General features: G+C 38.5%; 1 protein-coding gene across 3 annotated transcripts; it reads left to right on the plus strand.

The window, feature by feature from the left end:
* The first annotated feature begins 14,685 nt into the window (after nucleotides 1–14,685).
* LOC132606613 (putative disease resistance RPP13-like protein 3) lies at nucleotides 14,686–19,555 on the plus strand. Of its 3 annotated transcripts, XM_060320190.1 has the most exons (3): nucleotides 14,686–16,604; nucleotides 17,504–17,615; nucleotides 18,108–19,555. In XM_060320190.1, exons 1-2 carry the CDS (start codon nucleotides 15,364–15,366, stop codon nucleotides 17,580–17,582), a joined length of 1,320 nt encoding a protein of 439 aa, XP_060176173.1. In that variant the 5' UTR covers nucleotides 14,686–15,363; the 3' UTR covers nucleotides 17,583–17,615; nucleotides 18,108–19,555. The 3 variants fall into 3 exon arrangements, with proteins under 3 accessions (XP_060176173.1, XP_060176172.1, XP_060176171.1); XM_060320189.1 differs by having other exon boundaries at nucleotides 17,504–19,555; XM_060320188.1 differs by having other exon boundaries at nucleotides 14,695–17,615.

Raw genomic sequence — 19,555 nt, forward strand, 5'->3', positions numbered from 1 at the left:
CAACTATGCAACCAAACTCACAATCAACTTGCTTTAGTTTCTTCAACTTAATCTTATATTATCTCTTTCTCTCTTTTCCTAGATTTTTTCCAGCTTTGATTAAAGTGAAAACCAAGACATAGATTTTCAGGCTGAATCATGACATAAATGGTGTCATTCTTTTAGTTTTTTTTTTCTTCGTATAATCATCTGATAGCAGGTGGATATCCACTTAAACGATAAAGGTTGCTTTATGCAAATACCCCTTTTTCATATTTAAGGAAAGCATTGACGTAACTGGTAAAGTTGTTGCCATGGTGCAGGAGATCACAGGTTCAAGCCGTGGAAACAACCTCTTAAAAAAATGCAGGGTAAGATTGCGTATAATATAGTCCTTGAAAAAATTACCATTCAAGACCCCGCACATAGCCGGGAGCTTAGTGCACCGGGGTGCCCTTTTTAAGCCCTTTTTGAGGTCATCATTTAAATTGTCGCTATTTTGAAAAGTTGTGTAAATATAGCCCCTAAGAAATTACCATTTAGGACATTAGACTCGAGTTTGATATTTGCTCATAAATTTCTCAAACTTAAAACATTATATTGTGATCTAACGTTTTCTCAAAAGGAATTTTTAGATCGTGGTTTAAAAGGTTCATAAGATGCAACAAAATAAAAAGAGGGCAAGGTACCAAACAGCTAACCACAAAAAAGGACAACCATCAAATATATTTTTGTTCGATTAATCCAAATTTGCACTGCGTAGGACCCATTTAAACAATAATAATAATTCCAACAACAACAACATACCTAGTGAAATCCCACAATGTGGGGTCTAGGGATGGTAAAGTGTACGCAGACCTTACGCCTACCTCAAAGGATAGGGAGGCTGTTTCCGAAATAAGGAATTTGTTGGGGTTGTTTCACAAGAGTAAGTCAAGTTGATTTAGAAGCGATTGGAAATGTCTCAAAATTGCCAGAAGTTTTACACAAATGTGAGACAAAGAGATTTAGAGTTGGAAGTTAATGACTGGGTATTTCTTAAGCTCTCACCTATGAAGAGTGGCATGAGATTTGGTAAGAAGGGGAAACATAGTCCCGCCATATATTGGACCTTACAGAATTCTACGAAAGGTTGGTCTAGTAGCTTATGAACTTGTGTTGCCACAAGATTTGGATGTTGTTCACCCAGTGTTTCATGTATCCTTGTTGAGGAAGTGGGTAGGAGACCCATCGTTGGTTATTCCTGCTAATACTGTAACAGTTAAGGATGGACTCACCTATGAGGAGATCCTTGTAGCCATTCTTGATCGTCAAGTTCGCAAGTTGAGAACTAAGGAAGTAGCCTCAGTGAAAGTCCTGTGGAGGAGTCAGAAAGTTGAGGAAGCTACATGGGAAGCCGGGGAGGATATGAAATCCAGGTACCCGCACTTGTTTCAGCCTGCAGAAGAGATTTATGATGAAGCACCAAGATTTTGAGGTATGTAAGCTTTCTTTTCATGCTATTGGTCGTGTGTGGCCAATTTATAATGCTATTGTGATGTATCCCTATGAGGCAATGATATTATGGGTTGTTGTGACAGGTTGGTAGTGCCTTATTATAGGGGAAACTCTGGCGAAATTTTTGTAGAATCCCGAATATTTATCATTCGAGGACGAATGATCCCAAGGGGGAGATATTGTAATACCTCGTAGCTTCGGGCGAAAGTTTGACTCATAAGATGATAATATAATGGAACCGAAATGAGGTTTATAGGAAGTGTTTGAAAACCAATTAAGTCATGAGAAGAGTCTTTGGGCAAAGCAAAGTTTAAAACCACTCTACGGGGCATGTTAACAAGTGAGTTTATAGAAGGTCTTACTTCCAATGACCATAACCCCATTATTAATTTGGAATTTGGGAAAACTTCCTTGATGAAATTTGTAGCCCATTGAAATAGCTTTCCAACGGTATATTATGGGCCTCAAACGGACATCTGTGCATAAAGTTATGCCCATTTTACTAAACAGTGTTCTGTCAGTTACGGTGGAAACATACGAACCGTAAAAATTATACGGTGGAACATACGGACCGTAAAAATTATACGGGCCGTATATTGCAGCCGTATAATTGGTCCAGAATGTCCAAATCACTGGAATGATTATACGGAATGATATACGGTCCGTACAAATTGTACGGGACGTAAAAATGGGCGTAGAATTGCCCGACGGATCAGATTTTAAGATGTTAATAAGAGACCCAAGCTCATTTTTTTTCATTCCTATTTCTCCTCCACGACTCAAGGGTTCTCTAGAGCCATCCAAACACTTCATATGAAAGAATCCAAGTGAAACTAAAGATCCACTTCATCAATCCACAAAACTAAGTGTGAGAAACACATCAAATCCATTCAAGTCAAGAAATTCCATGGAAGGTGGAATTAGGGTTTTGTTCAAGTGAAGTATTTCAACTCAAGGCTTATTCCTACAATAACTAAGGTAAGTTTTATGATGTTTCATGATGATTAAAGTGTTGATAAGTTCTTGGGAGAATAGTAAATGGGTTTGATAAAGAGAATTATATGAACTATGCTAGGGTTTTTGGATTGTTGACTTGGGATTGTTGTATTCATATGGGTGATGAAGAATGATGTTAATTACATCTAATTAAGATTGTAGAATCACCTAGAAGTAATAGAATGGGAATTGGGTGAAGAAATCACCATTAATGGAGACTGTGGAGCTTCAACCCCATTAAGTGTTTGATAAAATGCTTAGATGACCAAAGCATGAATATTATTGCTAATATAGAATTCCTTTGACTTGTATTGATATATATCAAAGTTGAAAGGGTTGACGAACATTGTATTACGCTCAAAGGCTGGAATTAAGGTATGTGAGGCTAACTATCTACGTTAGGGAATGTTCATGATTCTCCCTACGCCTCATTTTTCATACTTGTCAGTAATTCGACTCAAAGTAGAGTTTAGCCCTAGTTTTATGATATGTTGTAGAACTGTTATCTGCTAGGTTTGCAGTTACAGAATTCGTTCATGGTTATCAATTTGAATATCATGAACTCAGCACGTAATCCTTATAGACTTATGTATTGTTACCACATGAGTCTCAGTCTAGAAATTCAGTATGCTCAGAAACAGTCAGTGTTTTCAATTTAGTCCAGCATGTCTATTTCAGTTCAGAATTGTTCATTGTTGTTATGGTCTCAGTCCTTATTAATTAACCATAATTATACATATGTGATTTTGCCCGAGGGCACTGCACAGTCTTGTGTATACGTATACATGGCCGAGGCCATTGACTGACGCACTACTAGGCCGAGGCCCTACATATACAAACACAGATAATACAGATGATTCAGATACAGAGCAGGGAGCATTCATATATTTACTTCCTTGCTATTACAGTTACAGTTATCAGTTTCAGCTTCAGTATTTTATTACTTCAGTTGCTTTACATACCAGTACAATTCAAATGTGTTGATGTCCCTTTTTATTGCTTGGGGGCCTGCATCTCGCGATGCAGGCAACGATACACAGGTTGACGACTCAGCTATTTAGGAGTGCACGTATCAGCTACTGGTGAGCCCCAAATTCCTTTGGGGCGTTGTCAGCTATCTAGTTAATTCAGTTTATAGACAGTTATATTATTCAGTACTCTTAGAGGCTTCATAGACACAGTTCAGACAGTCGGATATTTGTTATGTTAGCCTTGTAGACAATTATACTCAGTCGTTCAGTTGTTTTGGTTTAGCCATGTTGGCTACCTTCAGATATATTTCAGATTGTCTAAGTATTTCCGCATTATGATTTCAGTCAGACCTTTAGTATATCAGCATGTGTTTAATTGTTTCCACATTCAGTTATGTTTTGATATCACATGTTGATTCAGTCAGCCAGTTGGTTCGCTCGGTCACATGCAGTCAGGCACCGGGTGCCGTGTTACGTCCAGGCCCAGGTTCGGGGCGTGACAAAGCTTGGTATCAGAGCCCTAGGTTCATGTGTCTTAGGGAGTCTATGAAGCCGTGTCCAGTGGGGTCTCTTTTATATGTGTGAGGGTCCCACACATATAAACAGTTGACCACCAAGACATTCAGGATTTGTTTCACTTCTTTCATACTCTAGTTCGTGCAGATAAGAGTAATGCTTTTAGGAATTCTTATAACTCGTGCGAATTACGTATTTCAGACATGGCTCCAAAAAGGAAGTACAACAAGAAAAATACGACTACTAGCCATAGGGCTACCGTTGACGCAGCAACAGAAGGGGACACTCAGGCCCAGGCAGCCGCCACAGCTAATGTCGCTGCTACGCCTCCTAATAATTCGGATGTAGATGTTAGAGGAGCTATCCAGCTACTCACTCAAATTTTGGCAAATCAGGCCCAGCGACAGGAAACGGCCCCTAGCTCAGGTGTTAGTAGTGGGTCAAACAGTTCTAGGACTCAGGAGTTTATGCGGATGAAGCCGCCAATGTTCACAGGGTCATAGAAGGAGGAAGACCCCCAGAATTTCATCGATGGACTCCAGAAAATATTTCGTGTGATGCATGCTACTGATACAGAGGCAGCAGAATTCGGTGCTTTCCAGATACAAGATGTGGCCCATATTTGGTATGAGACATGGAACAGTCCCGAGGGGAGGATGCACCTTCTGCTACTTGGGACGAATTTGCAGACGCTTTTATTGAACATTTCATGCCAATTGAGGTTAGAGAATCCAAGGCTACAGATTTTGAGAATCTAAGGCAGAAGGACATGACTGTTCAGGACTACTACCTCAAGTTCGTGTCATTGTCCAGACATGCTCCTCACATGGTTCCTGATATGAGAGCCGTGGTTAGAAGATTTATACTTGGGCTTAAACCCGAGTTGCATAGGGATGCTAATACAGCTGCTCAGAATGACAAGATGACTATTTCCAAGATACTGGCATTCGTGCAAAGTAACGAGACTAGGCTGAAGGAAGAAGAAACCCTGCAGAAGCAGAAAGATAGGGAATTCAGTAAGAAGGCTAAGTTTACAGGAAATTTCAGTCAGGGAGGAGGAAACCGCCAGTTCTTCATGAATATGCCATCAGGACCTGCTCAGTCTACAGTTAGTGTCCCATTTCAGAGGTCCAAGTTTATCCAGAAGAGTCAGAATTTTGGAGCAACTACATATCCATCATGCAGCAAGTGTGGAAGAAGACACCTAGGGGTGTGCCGTTCGGGCACGGATGGTTGTTTCGGGTGCGGTCAGCAGGGCCACTATCTGAATGATTGCCCATCCGCAAGACAGAATACTAGGGGTAATGTAGCTCAGTCCACAAATTCAGTAGCTTCCCGAAATTTCCAAGCCCAGCAGGGGCGCGGAGCAGCAAAGCCCGGTAATACGAGCGGTGTCAGAATCGTCTGTATGCACTATCAGGTCGTCAGGATACAGAGGCCCGTGGAGATGTTGTCACAGGTATGCTAATAGTCTTCACCTTTGATGTATTCGCTCTTATGGACCTAGGGTCCACTCTATCTTATGTAACCCCGTATGTTGCTAAGAAATTTGGGATAGAACCCGAAATGAGTAGAATGATCGTCGAACGACTCGTGTCAAGTTCAATTATTATTGATTAGGCGATCACAGGAAAGCTATAAGATCACACCCAGTTATGTGTCACAAGGGTAGTGCCATTGCACGAGACTCTAATCTTTAAGGTGCTAGTCAAAGACTTAGCGCACAACAATACTATGAGTATTTTAGGAAGTATCTTAAAAAAAAAAAAAAACAAGTATGGGAAGTACATCTCATGATTTAGGCAGACAAGAGAACTATGGTGAAAGAAGTCCACCGCTTATCCAAGCTAGGAATTCGACTTTTGGACTCCAAAGTGAGTGGAGTTGTTGCCCAGAACATGGCTTATTCCTCCTTAGTTATAAAAGTTAGAGAGAAGCAGTTTGGTGATTCCTACTTGCTGCAGATAAAAGAGGGGATTCACGAACATAAAGCCTTAGCTTTTGAACAAGGGGGAGATAACGGTACCTTGAGATACCGAGGCAGATTATGCGTTCCAGCTGTAGATAGACTCAGAGAGCTAATTATGTCATAAGCTCACCATTCTAGGTCTACCTCGTTCAGATAGGAGGCATGATTTAATTTGGGTGATTGTGGATAGACCTACGAAGTCAGCGCACTTCTTGCCAGTTAAGACCACAGATTGAACAAGAAGATTATACCAAGTCATATGTTAATGAAATTGCCAGATTGTATGGGACCCTAGTGTCCATTATTTCAGACTATGGTGCTCAGTTCACAGCGAACTTCTGAAAATCCTTTCAGAAAGGATTGGGTGCCAAGGTGAACCTTAGTACAACTTTTCATCCTCAGACAAATGGTCAGACAGATACGCTATTCAGATCTCATGTTATAATATTCATGTTAGTTCAATACTCAGATATTTATGTCAGCTTAGTACTCAGATATCAGTCCAGTACTCACGTATTCATGCTAGTCCCGTACTCAGTTAATCCAGTATTCAGTTAGCTCAGCATTTAGTCAGCCTAGTCTTCAGTCAGTTCAATAGACATTCAGTTTAGTATCTCAGCAGTTTAGCAATCTTGTATTCGTTCAGTTCAGTAAGCTTGTGTCCTTGATTTCAAGGTAATTGGGATAGCACCGTTTGAAACCTTTTTGAGCGAAGGTGTAGATCACCGATTGATTAGTTTAAAGTTGGGGAAGCAGAGTTGTTAGGACCAGATTTGTTCTATCAAGCTATAGAGAAAGTCAAGTTGATTTAGAAGCGATTGGAAATGGCTCAGAATTGCCAGAAGTTTTACACAAATGTGAGACAAAGAGATTTAGAGTTTGAAGTTAATGACTGGGTATTTCTTAAGCTCTCACCTATGAAGAGTGGCATGAGATTTGGTAAGAAGGGGAAACATAGTCCCGCCATATATTGGACCTTACAGAATTCTACGAAAGGTTGGTCTAGTAGCTTATGAACTTGAGTTGCCACAATATTTGGATGATGTTCACCCAGTGTTTCATGTATCCATGTTGAGGAAGTGGGTAGGAGACCCATCGTTGGTTATTCCTGCTAATACTGTAACAGTTAAGGATGGACTCACCTATGAGGAGATCCTTGTAGCCATTCTTGATCGTCAAGTTCGCAAGTTGAGAACTAAGGAAGTAGCCTCAGTGAAAGTCCTGTGGAGGAGTCAGAAAGTTGAGGAAGCTACATGGGAAGCCGGGGAGGATATGAAATCCAGGTACCCGCACTTGTTTCAGCCTGCAGAAGAGATTTATGATGAAGCACCAAGATTTTGAGGTATGTAAGCTTTCTTTTCATGCTATTGGTCGTGTGTGGCCAATTTATAATGCTATTGTGATGTATCCCTATGAGGCAATGATATTATGGGTTGTTGTGACAGGTTGGTAGTGCCTTATTATAGGGGAAACTCTGGCGAAATTTTTGTAGAATCCCGAATATTTATCATTCGAGGACGAATGATCCCAAGGGGGAGATATTGTAATACCTCGTAGCTTCGGGCGAAAGTTTGACTCATAAGATGATAATATAATGGAACCGAAATGAGGTTTATAGGAAGTGTTTGAAAACCAATTAAGTCATGAGAAGAGTCTTTGGGCAAAGCAAAGTTTAAAACCACTCTACGGGGCATGTTAACAAGTGAGTTTATAGAAGGTCTTACTTCCAATGACCATAACCCCATTATTAATTTGGAATTTGGGAAAACTTCCTTGATGAAATTTGTAGCCCATTGAAATAGCTTTCCAACGGTATATTATGGGCCTCAAACGGACATCTGTGCATAAAGTTATGCCCATTTTACTAAACAGTGTTCTGTCAGTTACGGTGGAAACATACGAACCGTAAAAATTATACGGTGGAACATACGGACCGTAAAAATTATACGGGCCGTATATTGCAGCCGTATAATTGGTCCAGAATGTCCAAATCACTGGAATGATTATACGGAATGATATACGGTCCGTACAAATTGTACGGGACGTAAAAATGGGCGTAGAATTGCCCGACGGATCAGATTTTAAGATGTTAATAAGAGACCCAAGCTCATTTTTTTTCATTCCTATTTCTCCTCCACGACTCAAGGGTTCTCTAGAGCCATCCAAACACTTCATATGAAAGAATCCAAGTGAAACTAAAGATCCACTTCATCAATCCACAAAACTAAGTGTGAGAAACACATCAAATCCATTCAAGTCAAGAAATTCCATGGAAGGTGGAATTAGGGTTTTGTTCAAGTGAAGTATTTCAACTCAAGGCTTATTCCTACAATAACTAAGGTAAGTTTTATGATGTTTCATGATGATTAAAGTGTTGATAAGTTCTTGGGAGAATAGTAAATGGGTTTGATAAAGAGAATTATATGAACTATGCTAGGGTTTTTGGATTGTTGACTTGGGATTGTTGTATTCATATGGGTGATGAAGAATGATGTTAATTACATCTAATTAAGATTGTAGAATCACCTAGAAGTAATAGAATGGGAATTGGGTGAAGAAATCACCATTAATGGAGACTGTGGAGCTTCAACCCCATTAAGTGTTTGATAAAATGCTTAGATGACCAAAGCATGAATATTATTGCTAATATAGAATTCCTTTGACTTGTATTGATATAGATCAAAGTTGAAAGGGTTGACGAACATTGTATTACGCTCAAAGGCTGGAATTAAGGTATGTGAGGCTAACTATCTACGTTAGGGAATGTTCATGATTCTCCCTACGCCTCATTTTTCATACTTGTCAGTAATTCGACTCAAAGTAGAGTTTAGCCCTAGTTTTATGATATGTTGTAGAACTGTTATCTGCTAGGTTTGCAGTTACAGAATTCGTTCATGGTTATCAATTTGAATATCATGAACTCAGCACGTAATCCTTATAGACTTATGTATTGTTACCACATGAGTCTCAGTCTAGAAATTCAGTATGCTCAGAAACAGTCAGTGTTTTCAATTTAGTCCAGCATGTCTATTTCAGTTCAGAATTGTTCATTGTTGTTATGGTCTCAGTCCTTATTAATTAACCATAATTATACATATGTGATTTTGCCCGAGGGCACTGCACAGTCTTGTGTATACGTATATATGGCCGAGGCCATTGACTGACGCACTACTAGGCCGAGGCCCCACATATACAAACACAGATAATACAGATGATTCAGATACAGAGCAGGGAGCATTCATATATTTACTTCCTTGCTATTACAGTTACAGTTATCAGTTTCAGCTTCAGTATTTTATTACTTCAGTTGCTTTACATACCAGTACAATTCAAATGTGTTGATGTCCCTTTTTATTGCTTGGGGGCCTGCATCTCGCGATGCAGGCAACGATACACAGGTTGACGACTCAGCTATTTAGGAGTGCACGTATCAGCTACTGGTGAGCCCCAAATTCCTTTGGGGCGTTGTCAGCTATCTAGTTAATTCAGTTTATAGACAGTTATATTATTCAGTACTCTTAGAGGCTTCATAGACACAGTTCAGACAGTCGGATATTTGTTATGTTAGCCTTGTAGACAATTATACTCAGTCGTTCAGTTGTTTTGGTTTAGCCATGTTGGCTACCTTCAGATATATTTCAGATTGTCTAAGTATTTCCGCATTATGATTTCAGTCAGACCTTTAGTATATCAGCATGTGTTTAATTGTTTCCACATTCAGTTATGTTTTGATATCACATGTTGATTCAGTCAGCCAGTTGGTTCGCTCGGTCACATGCAGTCAGGCACCGGGTGCCGTGTTACGTCCAGGCCCAGGTTCGGGGCGTGACAGAAAGGGCCAAAGTGTACATTTACAGTTTGGTCCTTTCATGCACAGATTCTGTGCGTGAAACTCTCTTTCCCCCCAACCCCAACCTTTATTCTTTGGAAATCAAACTCAAAATTAAGCTTTTTTTCGTACTTTGACCGAACATTAGTCACGTTTCAAAACACCGGAATATAAATATTTTATATAGAATTTAGTTTTTTTTTTAGTGTACAATAATATCGGCTCATTATATCAAGTAAACATATACATTTGGATCGTCGTTTTAAGGGTTGTAAAGTGCTCCGAAGTAAGTTTGAAAACTTGTTATATTTAAGTTTATATTAGGTTGTTTTTTTATTTTATGTCTTTTTTATTTTGTCATTGTATTGTGTAATCCACATCTTTTGAATGTGCAAAAATAAATAGAATATTTAAAAATAATTCATTCAATACGAGAGGTTCATAATAATAGAAAAATATTTCATTCCATTAGCAACGAAATACATCATTCAATTACAATAGACTTAAAAAAAATCAAGTCCTATACACTCTTCTACTTCCAGATGTGCTTCCACTACGGGAGTTTTGCCCACATAAACGTTTATCATGCCCAAATTGCTTACATATCGAGCACTTGCGAGAGTAAGTCTTTTCGCTAACATCCATTTGATTATGATAACGAATTAGCTTGTTTTTTCCCAATTTATGGATATGATTCTTGTTCGCAACCACAGAAAACGGCGCGGCTGACCAATAAGCTTGATTACCAAGGGGATGGAAGTGGCAGGAATATGCTCTAAGGTATTTTATGACCTTATATTCCTCCGCCACATAATCAGTTACATTTCTGGCCATTCTCTCAAAGCTCTTGACTGCATGAGAACATGGCATGTGGTACGTTTACCACTTATCACAAGTGCATGATTTTGTACGCTCAGTAACGATATGTTTGTTTCCTCCTTTACCGTCGTAATAACCCATTCTAACTTCATACACTCGTTCAACGACGTCATACTCGATCATTTGGTGACCCTCTGCCTTTCTCCTATGGTGCTCCATCTTTTTGTAGGGCTTTGGCATCCATGTTCCGTCCTGGGCTAATATGGCTCTGGCCTGCCTTGTCCTATCCGCAAATCGCTCCATGACCTGCTTGAAAGTTAGACTGACCATTGCGGTGACAGGTAGTCCTCGAGCAGATTTGAGGAGTCTATTGAAAGACTCCGAGCTGTTCGTTGTGAGCATGCCCCATCTCCTTCCTCTATCAGCATAAAGCGTCCATTTTTCAACTTGTAATTTCATTAACCAAACATATGCCTCTTCACTTACTTCCCTTAGCAGCTCCATTTTTGCAGCCCATTTTCTTTGTTGATGCTGCACCGCAGCCCCCACATCAATTTGTTTACAATGCCATTTCCAAACTTTGTTTGCAAATTAGCCTTTAAGTGCCTTAAACAATATCGATGGTAAGCATGTGGAGGCTGCCACCCTTCCAGAGTATGCATATTGTGCAATATGCCTTTATGACGATCCGATAGGACACACATGCCCTGACGACCCTTAACATGAGTTTTCAGATGAGTCAAGAACATCCCCCATGTCTCGTTGCTCTCGTTGGCGGCAATTGCAAAAGCAAGAGGGAATATTGACCCATTGGCATCCATACCTATTGCAATTAGAAGCTTAATGTCATATCGGCCATATACATACGTCCCATCTATTGATATCACATTCCGGCAATGAGCAAAACCATCAATACTTGGTTTGAATGCTCAAAAGACGAAGTCAAAAATTCTGCCCTCTAAAAGCCGCCACTGTACAATAGTGCCAGGATTAGCATGTTGTAGAGCCGCTATATACCCCGACAACGCCCGAAAAGAGGATTCCCAAGGTCCAAAGATCATTTCAAAAGCACGTCTACGCCCGAGAAATCCCTTTCTCTTGCTTATGATTTTACCATATTTGGAGTGGACCATGCTAATACAAGTTTTGAAGGGCATCCTGCATAAGTTTAAACAAACAACATTTAGCAATGATATTTTAATTGTTGTAAGATATATAATGAACTAGGTCAGATAAGTTACCTTGGAGTTTCCTCAATTTCTTTAAGCAACACGTGATCAATCATGTTTATATCTAAATTAAAATGATCCGCTCGATTTTGTCCCATATCACAAGTGTGCTTTGGATGGAATTTTGTGATTTCCCGTAGACCATCAGGATTAACAATTCCACGAAGCAACCACCGATAGCCTTGAGTTTGTCACTTACAAACCAGCCTCCATACCGATTTGGTTGAGTCATCAACCTTAAACTCCCTCATATCCTTTATACAATACATTCTGACAGCCCATTGCAACGCCTTTTTTGATGTGAACATCATTCCCTTTGCAAGGACGCATTCATCAGTCATGAGATTTTTTTGTTCAATCCGCATTTTTTGGCGACTTATATCATCATCTTTTGTGAAGACAAATGCATCCTCACAACCTTGTAGACAGTCAAGAAATGGAATATAGTCAGAATGCCATAGCATTGGGCTGTCATGAATTGGGTTTTCCGCCATCAGAGGTGGTACGTGGTGGTGAGTTGGTTCTGGTTGGTTCTGGGGACTAAAATGCGTATATTCTTCATCCCCTTCACTATCTTCATCATCGGTTACATCTGCATTATTAGCTGGTTCATCGCCATCACTCTCTGATTTTCTTAGCTTCACATAAATCTTTCATGTTAAACTCCTCATTTAGCAGTTTCTTCAAATTATTTATCTCTGTCAAACTATTAGAACAGCAATAAGCATATCATCAACATTTAATAGTAAATAAATATTTGAATTACCAGATACCATCATGTGATACACGCAACTATCAAATGCACTTCTCGAGAAAACTTTAGTAATCATGAAGGCAGCTAACTTGTTCGGATTTTGCAACTGAAGATCTCAAAAAGAACTTAAAAAGAATATTGTATACATTAATTAAAGGGACTCGACCTATCAGAACTAGGGCCACCAAGACGATGTAGAAGTATGTTATCGTGCAATATAAAAGTTTAAGTTATTAGAGATAACACACTTTTATTTATTTAATTATATTTTCAACAACTTTCTCACGTGGACCTGATTCTTTTTCAAGGGCCAAGCACGTGAATTTGATAATTGTGGCGGTGAGACTCAAATTCACGACCTCAGCTTACTCTAATACCATGTAAAAGTATGTGACTGTCTAGTCTAAAAGCTTAAACTATCAAAGAAAATACATATTTTTTTTACTTAATTATATCCTCAACAGACTAGATCAATGCCAATAGATCAATAATTTCCTGATGGATCATCAACGTCATCTTTATATTAACCCCCCCCCCCCCTCCCGACCCTCGCACCCCCACCCCCACACCCCGGACACCTCCTCTCCTATCAAACAGGTCTAATGTACCTTTCTTTTATCTTTCATCTTTGTCCCCATAATAATGAACAAAAAAATAAACATTTATTAACTTCAATTTGTCCACAGGGAGAGAAACGTCTATAACAATATCAATTCGTGTAGACACTTATAAAAAAATTGATTGGTTAGAACAAGAAAATACTTCTATTAAAAGCAAAAAATAAAAAGAAGAAAAACAAGCCAAGATAGTATGATTTACTTATAGTCTCGTAATATTTACTTTCGTATAATTTTAAATTCAATATAAACATGTGGACAAAATATCACGACGTCTAAACAAATCACTAGGTTGTGGACCTTTGTACAACATGTCTCTTGGCTCCACATATATATTTTTCCAGGACAAAAATATCACGACGTCCAAACAAATTATTAGGTTGTGGACCTTTGTACAACATGTCTCTTGGCTCCACATAAACACTATTCCACAAGCCCCATGTTCATGTGTCGGATTTTCTAGTTATGTTTAATCACATAATGAATGGGACCCTCTACAACTATGCAACCAAACTCACAATCAACTTGCTTTAGTTTCTTCAACTTAATCTTATATTATCTCTCTCTCTTTTCCCAGATTTTTTCCAGCTTTGATTAAAGTGAAAACCAAGACATAGATTTTTAGGCTGAATCATGACATAAATGGTGTCATTCTTTTAGTTTTTTTTTTCTTCGTATAATCATCTGATAGCAGGTGGATATCCACTTAAATGATAAAGGTTGTTTTATGCAAATAGCCCTTTTTCATATTTAAGGAAAGCCTTGACGTAACTGGTAAAGTTGTTGTCATGGTGCAGGAGATCACAGGTTCAAGCCGTGAAAACAACCTCTTAAAAAAATGTAGGGTAAGATTGCGTATAATATAGTCCTTGAACAAATCACCATTCAAGACCCCGCACATAGCCGAGAGCTTAGTGCACCGGGGTTCCCTTTTTAAGCCCTTTTTGAGGTCATCATTTAAATTGTCGCTATTTTGAAAAGTTGTGTGAATATAGCCCCTGAGAAATTACCATTTAGGACATTAGACTCGAGTTTGATATTTGCTCATAAATTGCTCAAACTTAAAACATTAGATTGTGATCTAACGTTTTCTCAAAAGGAATTTTTAGATCGTGGTTTAAAAGGTTCATAGGATGCAACAAAATAAAAAGAGGGCAAGGTACCAAGCAGCTAACCACAAAAAAGGACAACCATCAAATATATTTTTGTTCGATTAATCCAAATTTGCACTGCGTAGAACCCATTTAAACAATAATAATAATTCCAACAACATACCCAGTGAAATCCCACAATGTGAGGTCTGGAGATGGTAAAATGTACGCAGACCTTACGCCTACCTCGAAAGATAGGGAGGTTGTTTCCGAAATAAGGAATCTGCTGGGGTTGTTTCACAAGAGTAACTTAGAAAATTCGACATGTTTAAGATTTTAAGATCTTTCTTTAGTTTTTTTTTTTTTTAACTATAACAAAAGACAATATCCAAAAAAAAAAAAAAACCTATAACAAAAGAAGAAAAAACCAGCATATTCAGCCACTCTTTTTGAAGGCAGCCAAGGACCACTAAGAATTGGGATATTTCCAAAAATGTACCTTTCGCTTAGCTTGCATCTTTGTCCATTTTGAAAATGGGACCTTTCATTTTCTCTTGCCTTGTCTAATCATAATTCTTTTTTTCCACAAACCATTGGACCCCTTGAACACGCTATTTGTTCTCAATTTTATGTCTGCTTCAGAGTTTATACATCTTTCTCCCATTTCCAAGTTGTATACCAATATATCTTTTTTCAGCTCTGAGTATACTAAGAATCAATACTCTTTAAACTGGTTGATGCCTTTGTGTTGTTTGCAGTTCAAAAGCTGGGGGACTTCCTCATACAGGAAGCTTCCCTACGCAAAAGTCTGAGACAGGATGTGAAGTGGCTGAGAAATGAGCTGCTCTTCATGCAGTCTTTCTTCAAAGCTGCAAAGAGAAAGCAAGTTGAAGATCATACAGTTCAACAATAGGTGTTTGAAATTAACGAGGTTGCTAATGACGTTGTCGCTATACTGTAGACTTACAGCTTAGAGACTGGTGAAGGTGATGGTGATGGACTTGCTAGTCGTCTGAAGGCTTGTGCTTGCATCTGCAGGAAGGAGACCAAATTCTACAATGTAAGCAAGGAGATCCAATCACTCAAGCAGCGAATCATGGATATCTCTCGCAAACGAGAGACTTATGGTATTAGAGATATCGATAATGTAGGAGAAGGACCAAATAATTATAGGCCATACAATCAGAGATCTGGCTCGAGGAGAACTACCTCTTATATGGATAAGCAAGATCAAACTTTTGTTGGCTTTAAGGATGTTGTAGAAACATTGCTTGCTGAACTTGTCAAAGAAAAGCCACGCCGAACCGTCTTCTCCATTTATGGTATGGGTGGGTTAGGCAAGACCACTCTTTCAAAAAATCTCTACCACTCCCCTAGTCTAACCGATATCTTCGATGTACGTGCTTGGGTATGTGTTTCTCAACAGTATAACACCATGGATCTCATCAAGAATATCATCAAATCCATCCAAGGACGTGCCAAGGAAACTCTAGATTTGTTGGATAAGATGACGGACGTGACAGATCTAGAAAGACACCTTCGGAATCTACTAGAAGAGAAAAAATACCTTGTGGTGGTTGATGACATATGGCAGAGAGAAGCATGGGGAAGCCTGGAAAGAGCATTTCCCGATAGCAAAAATGGAAGCAGAGTTATTATTACCACACGCAATGAGGATGTGGCCAAAAGAGCAGATGACAATTGTTTTCCCCGTAGCCTTCGTTTCCTAACAGAAGAAGAAAGTTGGGACCTCTTTCGCAGGAAACTACTCGAAGTTGAGGCAATGATCCCAGCAATGGAAATGCTAGCTAGGGATATGGTGGGAAAATGTGGAGGATTACCTCTTGCAATTGCGGCACTAAGCGGGCTTCTTTCACATAAAAAGGGGATAGAAGAATGGGAAAGGGTGAAGGAACACCTTTGGAACCATGTGAAAGATGATTTCATTGCAATCTTGGACATACTATCACTGAGCTACAAGGAATTGCCAACTGTGCTTAAACACTGTTTTCTTTACTTTGGTATTTTTCCAGAAGATAGTCAGATTGATGCTGAAAACATAATGTGGTTGTGGATGGCTGACGGATTGATACCAAGAGGAGAAGAAAGAATGGAGGATGTAGCTCAAGACTTCCTGAATGAGCTGATAAGGCGAAGCTTGGTTCAAGTAGTAGATACATTTTGGGAAAAAGTTTCTAAATGCAGGATTCATGATCTACTTCGCGATCTTACTGTAAAAAAGGCATTAGAGGTAAACTTCTTTGACATTTATGATCCAAGAAATCACTTCATATCCTCCTTATGTCTCAGACATGCCGTTCATGGTCAAGCACAAAGGTACCTCTCACTTTATCTTTCTAACTTGAAGTTGAGGTCAATTATGTTCTTCGATTCAGATCTTTATAAGATGGGTCTTATAAAGTTCTGTAATAAGTTCCAACATATATATGTGTTGTACTTGAATAATCGTTCTAGCACTACATCTATAGTACCTGATGCCATAGGAAGGTTGTACCACCTCAAATTCTTAAGATTGACATGTATCCATGATCTTCCCTCCTCCATTGGCAACCTCAAGAATTTACAGACACTTTTTGTCAATGAAAACGGAAACTCATGCCAACTACCCCCCGAGACAACTGACCTAATAAATCTAAGACATTTAGTTGCTCCATATCTAAAACCTCTAAAACGTATAAACAAACTCACAAGTCTTCAAGTTCTTAAAGAAATTTCTTGTGATCAGTGGAAGGATATTGACCCTATTGATTTAGTCAATCTTCGAGAATTAAGCATGGTTAATATTGAGGAAGCTTACTCTCTAAACAACACTGGCAGCTTGAAAAAACTTAGCACTCTCATTTTGGTGTGTAAAGCTGATCAATCATCCCCGGCCCTTGAATATTTTAGTTCTTGTCAAAAGCTCCAGAAATTGTGGTTATTTGGGAGAATAGAAAAAATGCCTCTGTCAGGCCCGTTTCCAAATTCCATCACAATGATGATCCTTCAGTGTTCAAGACTCATGGAAGATCCAATGCCTATTCTGGGAATGTTGCCAAACCTAAGGGATCTCGATTTAGTAGCAGCTTATGAAGGAAAAGAAATTACCTGCAATGATAACAGCTTCGGTCAACTGGAGTTCCTTCGTCTTGTATTACTTGAGAGGCTAGAAAGATGGCATTTAGCCACAATTGCCATGCCACTGATTAAAGGTCTTGGTATTTATTACTGTCCAGAGCTAACGGAGATTCCCGAGAGAATGAAAGACGTGGAGAGGTTGAAGAGCATTGGATGAAGCTTTTCAAGCATATATGATATCCTATTTCGACCTCTTTCACAATCGCAAAGGTAACAAATCCCAATCCCCAATGATTCTTTAATTTCTTTTACCTACTCTGCCGCAGATCTGTTACTATTAGGTTTAATTTTAGATACTCAGGACAGTTTTAATTTATTTTTTTAATACATTATCAACATACTAAAAGAAATCAACTATAAATAATTATCTATAAGTAAATTATTTATGGCTGAGATTTTGTCTTGTATGACAAAAGTAATTTATTTTGGATTTCATGGGTATACTTTGGGGAAAAGGCATAAGTACCCCTGAACTATACCCGAATTTCCAGTGATTCACCTTACTTTTATGGGGGTCCTATTACTCCTAAACTTTTTTTTGCCATATTTCTTTGCACCTTATGTGTTGACGTGGACCCAAATCCCAATTACATTAGATGCAGTGTATACACGCGCCTGACACATCATTTTATCACTTTAATTTATTTATTTTCATTTTTTCTTGTTTCTTCATCATTCTTTTTGCTCTCCTTTGTCTTGTAGCAAAATGAAGGTGATTTCGTGAAATGGGTAGCGACTATGTAGTTTTTTGGTGTTGAGCAATGGCTGAGCTTTGGTGATTAGAGGAGGTCTGATGGTGTTTGGGAGAAATGGGGGTGGTTCGATGAGCGGAATAGAAATGCTAGGGACGGAGTAGAGTGTGAGATACGAAAATGGAGAAAGAATTTCGAATCCACCATTGTTGAACGTTAAAAAAGCTTTAGAACAAAAAAAATGGGTTTGTCGAAATTCTTAGTTGTTAGCCAAATTGATTACATGGGTTTGGTGATAATGTTGTTGTGAAGTTCTAGTTGAAATTTGAGCTTAGTTGATTCGGATTTGACTGAGTTTTTATTGAATTTTAATACCCAAAAATGAAGAAGAAGGAGAATAAAATGAATTAAACTAGCTCTATTTCAAAAACAATTGACTGATTTCTTGGAGAATAAAATTTGACTTGAGTTTTTCGAGTAGAACAGAGCTTCCATGGAGTTTTTAAATTTCTAAAAAATTAAAATATAATAAAATTTGACTCTATTTCACAAAAATAAAGAAAGAAAATTAATTAAAAAGATATCAGCTTAAATTTTAATGTTAATTAATTATGTTCACTAATTGATTGTAACATGTCCAATTAAAAAAGCACACATGTCCATATTAACTAGAAATGTAGCTTATATTTTGCCGCTCACATGCCTCCAAGAGAGTGAGCACACTCTCTGTGCCACCTCAGCACCGAAGGGTGTATTTATTACACTTTAAAATAGTTTAGGGGGTATTAGGACCCCTGTAAAGGTAAAGTGTGTCGCTGGAACTTCGGGTGTAGTTCAGGGGGATACTTGTGCCTTTTCCCTATACTTTGCTAAAAAAATGTTTATCGGTGTTTAGTCGGTGAATGAAAAATGTTCTTGGAAACATACGAATCACAAATTAATAATATTATTAGCACATCGGAGAGTTTCTTGATGATGTTTTTTAATAGTAAGGGTAAGTTTAAATGTTTAAGTGTTAGTTGGAGCAACTAATATGAAGTTAAGTGAGCTTCCCCATTTTTATGCGAACTGTTCTGGTAAGCTAATACTAGTAAATGACTTCCTCATGAAAATATTTTCCTCAAAAATGATTTTCTTCATGCCAAAAACACAGTTTCATTGGCAATCTTTTGTCTTATATTGAATACTATTTATTATATTAAATAATGTCTTACAATTTGGGTGAAACGGGAGAAGAAACTGTCAGTGGAAAATAAAATGGCAGTTGGGGGTATTTTTGCCAAGCAAACTGAAGACATTAATATTGATGGAGTATATAAGCATTAATCAGGTTTCTGCCAGTTCAGTGTTTTGTTTCGCATGGTTTTTTAGTGTTTAATTTTTTGTTTTTGCTTTGATTGTGTGGGATTGGTTTGAAGAAAATTGTTTTTGGGAGTGTATGCAAAAATGATTTTGTGA

Source organism: Lycium barbarum, chromosome 8, assembly GCF_019175385.1.
Source record: "Lycium barbarum isolate Lr01 chromosome 8, ASM1917538v2, whole genome shotgun sequence".
NCBI classification, from domain to species: domain Eukaryota; kingdom Viridiplantae; phylum Streptophyta; class Magnoliopsida; order Solanales; family Solanaceae; genus Lycium; species Lycium barbarum.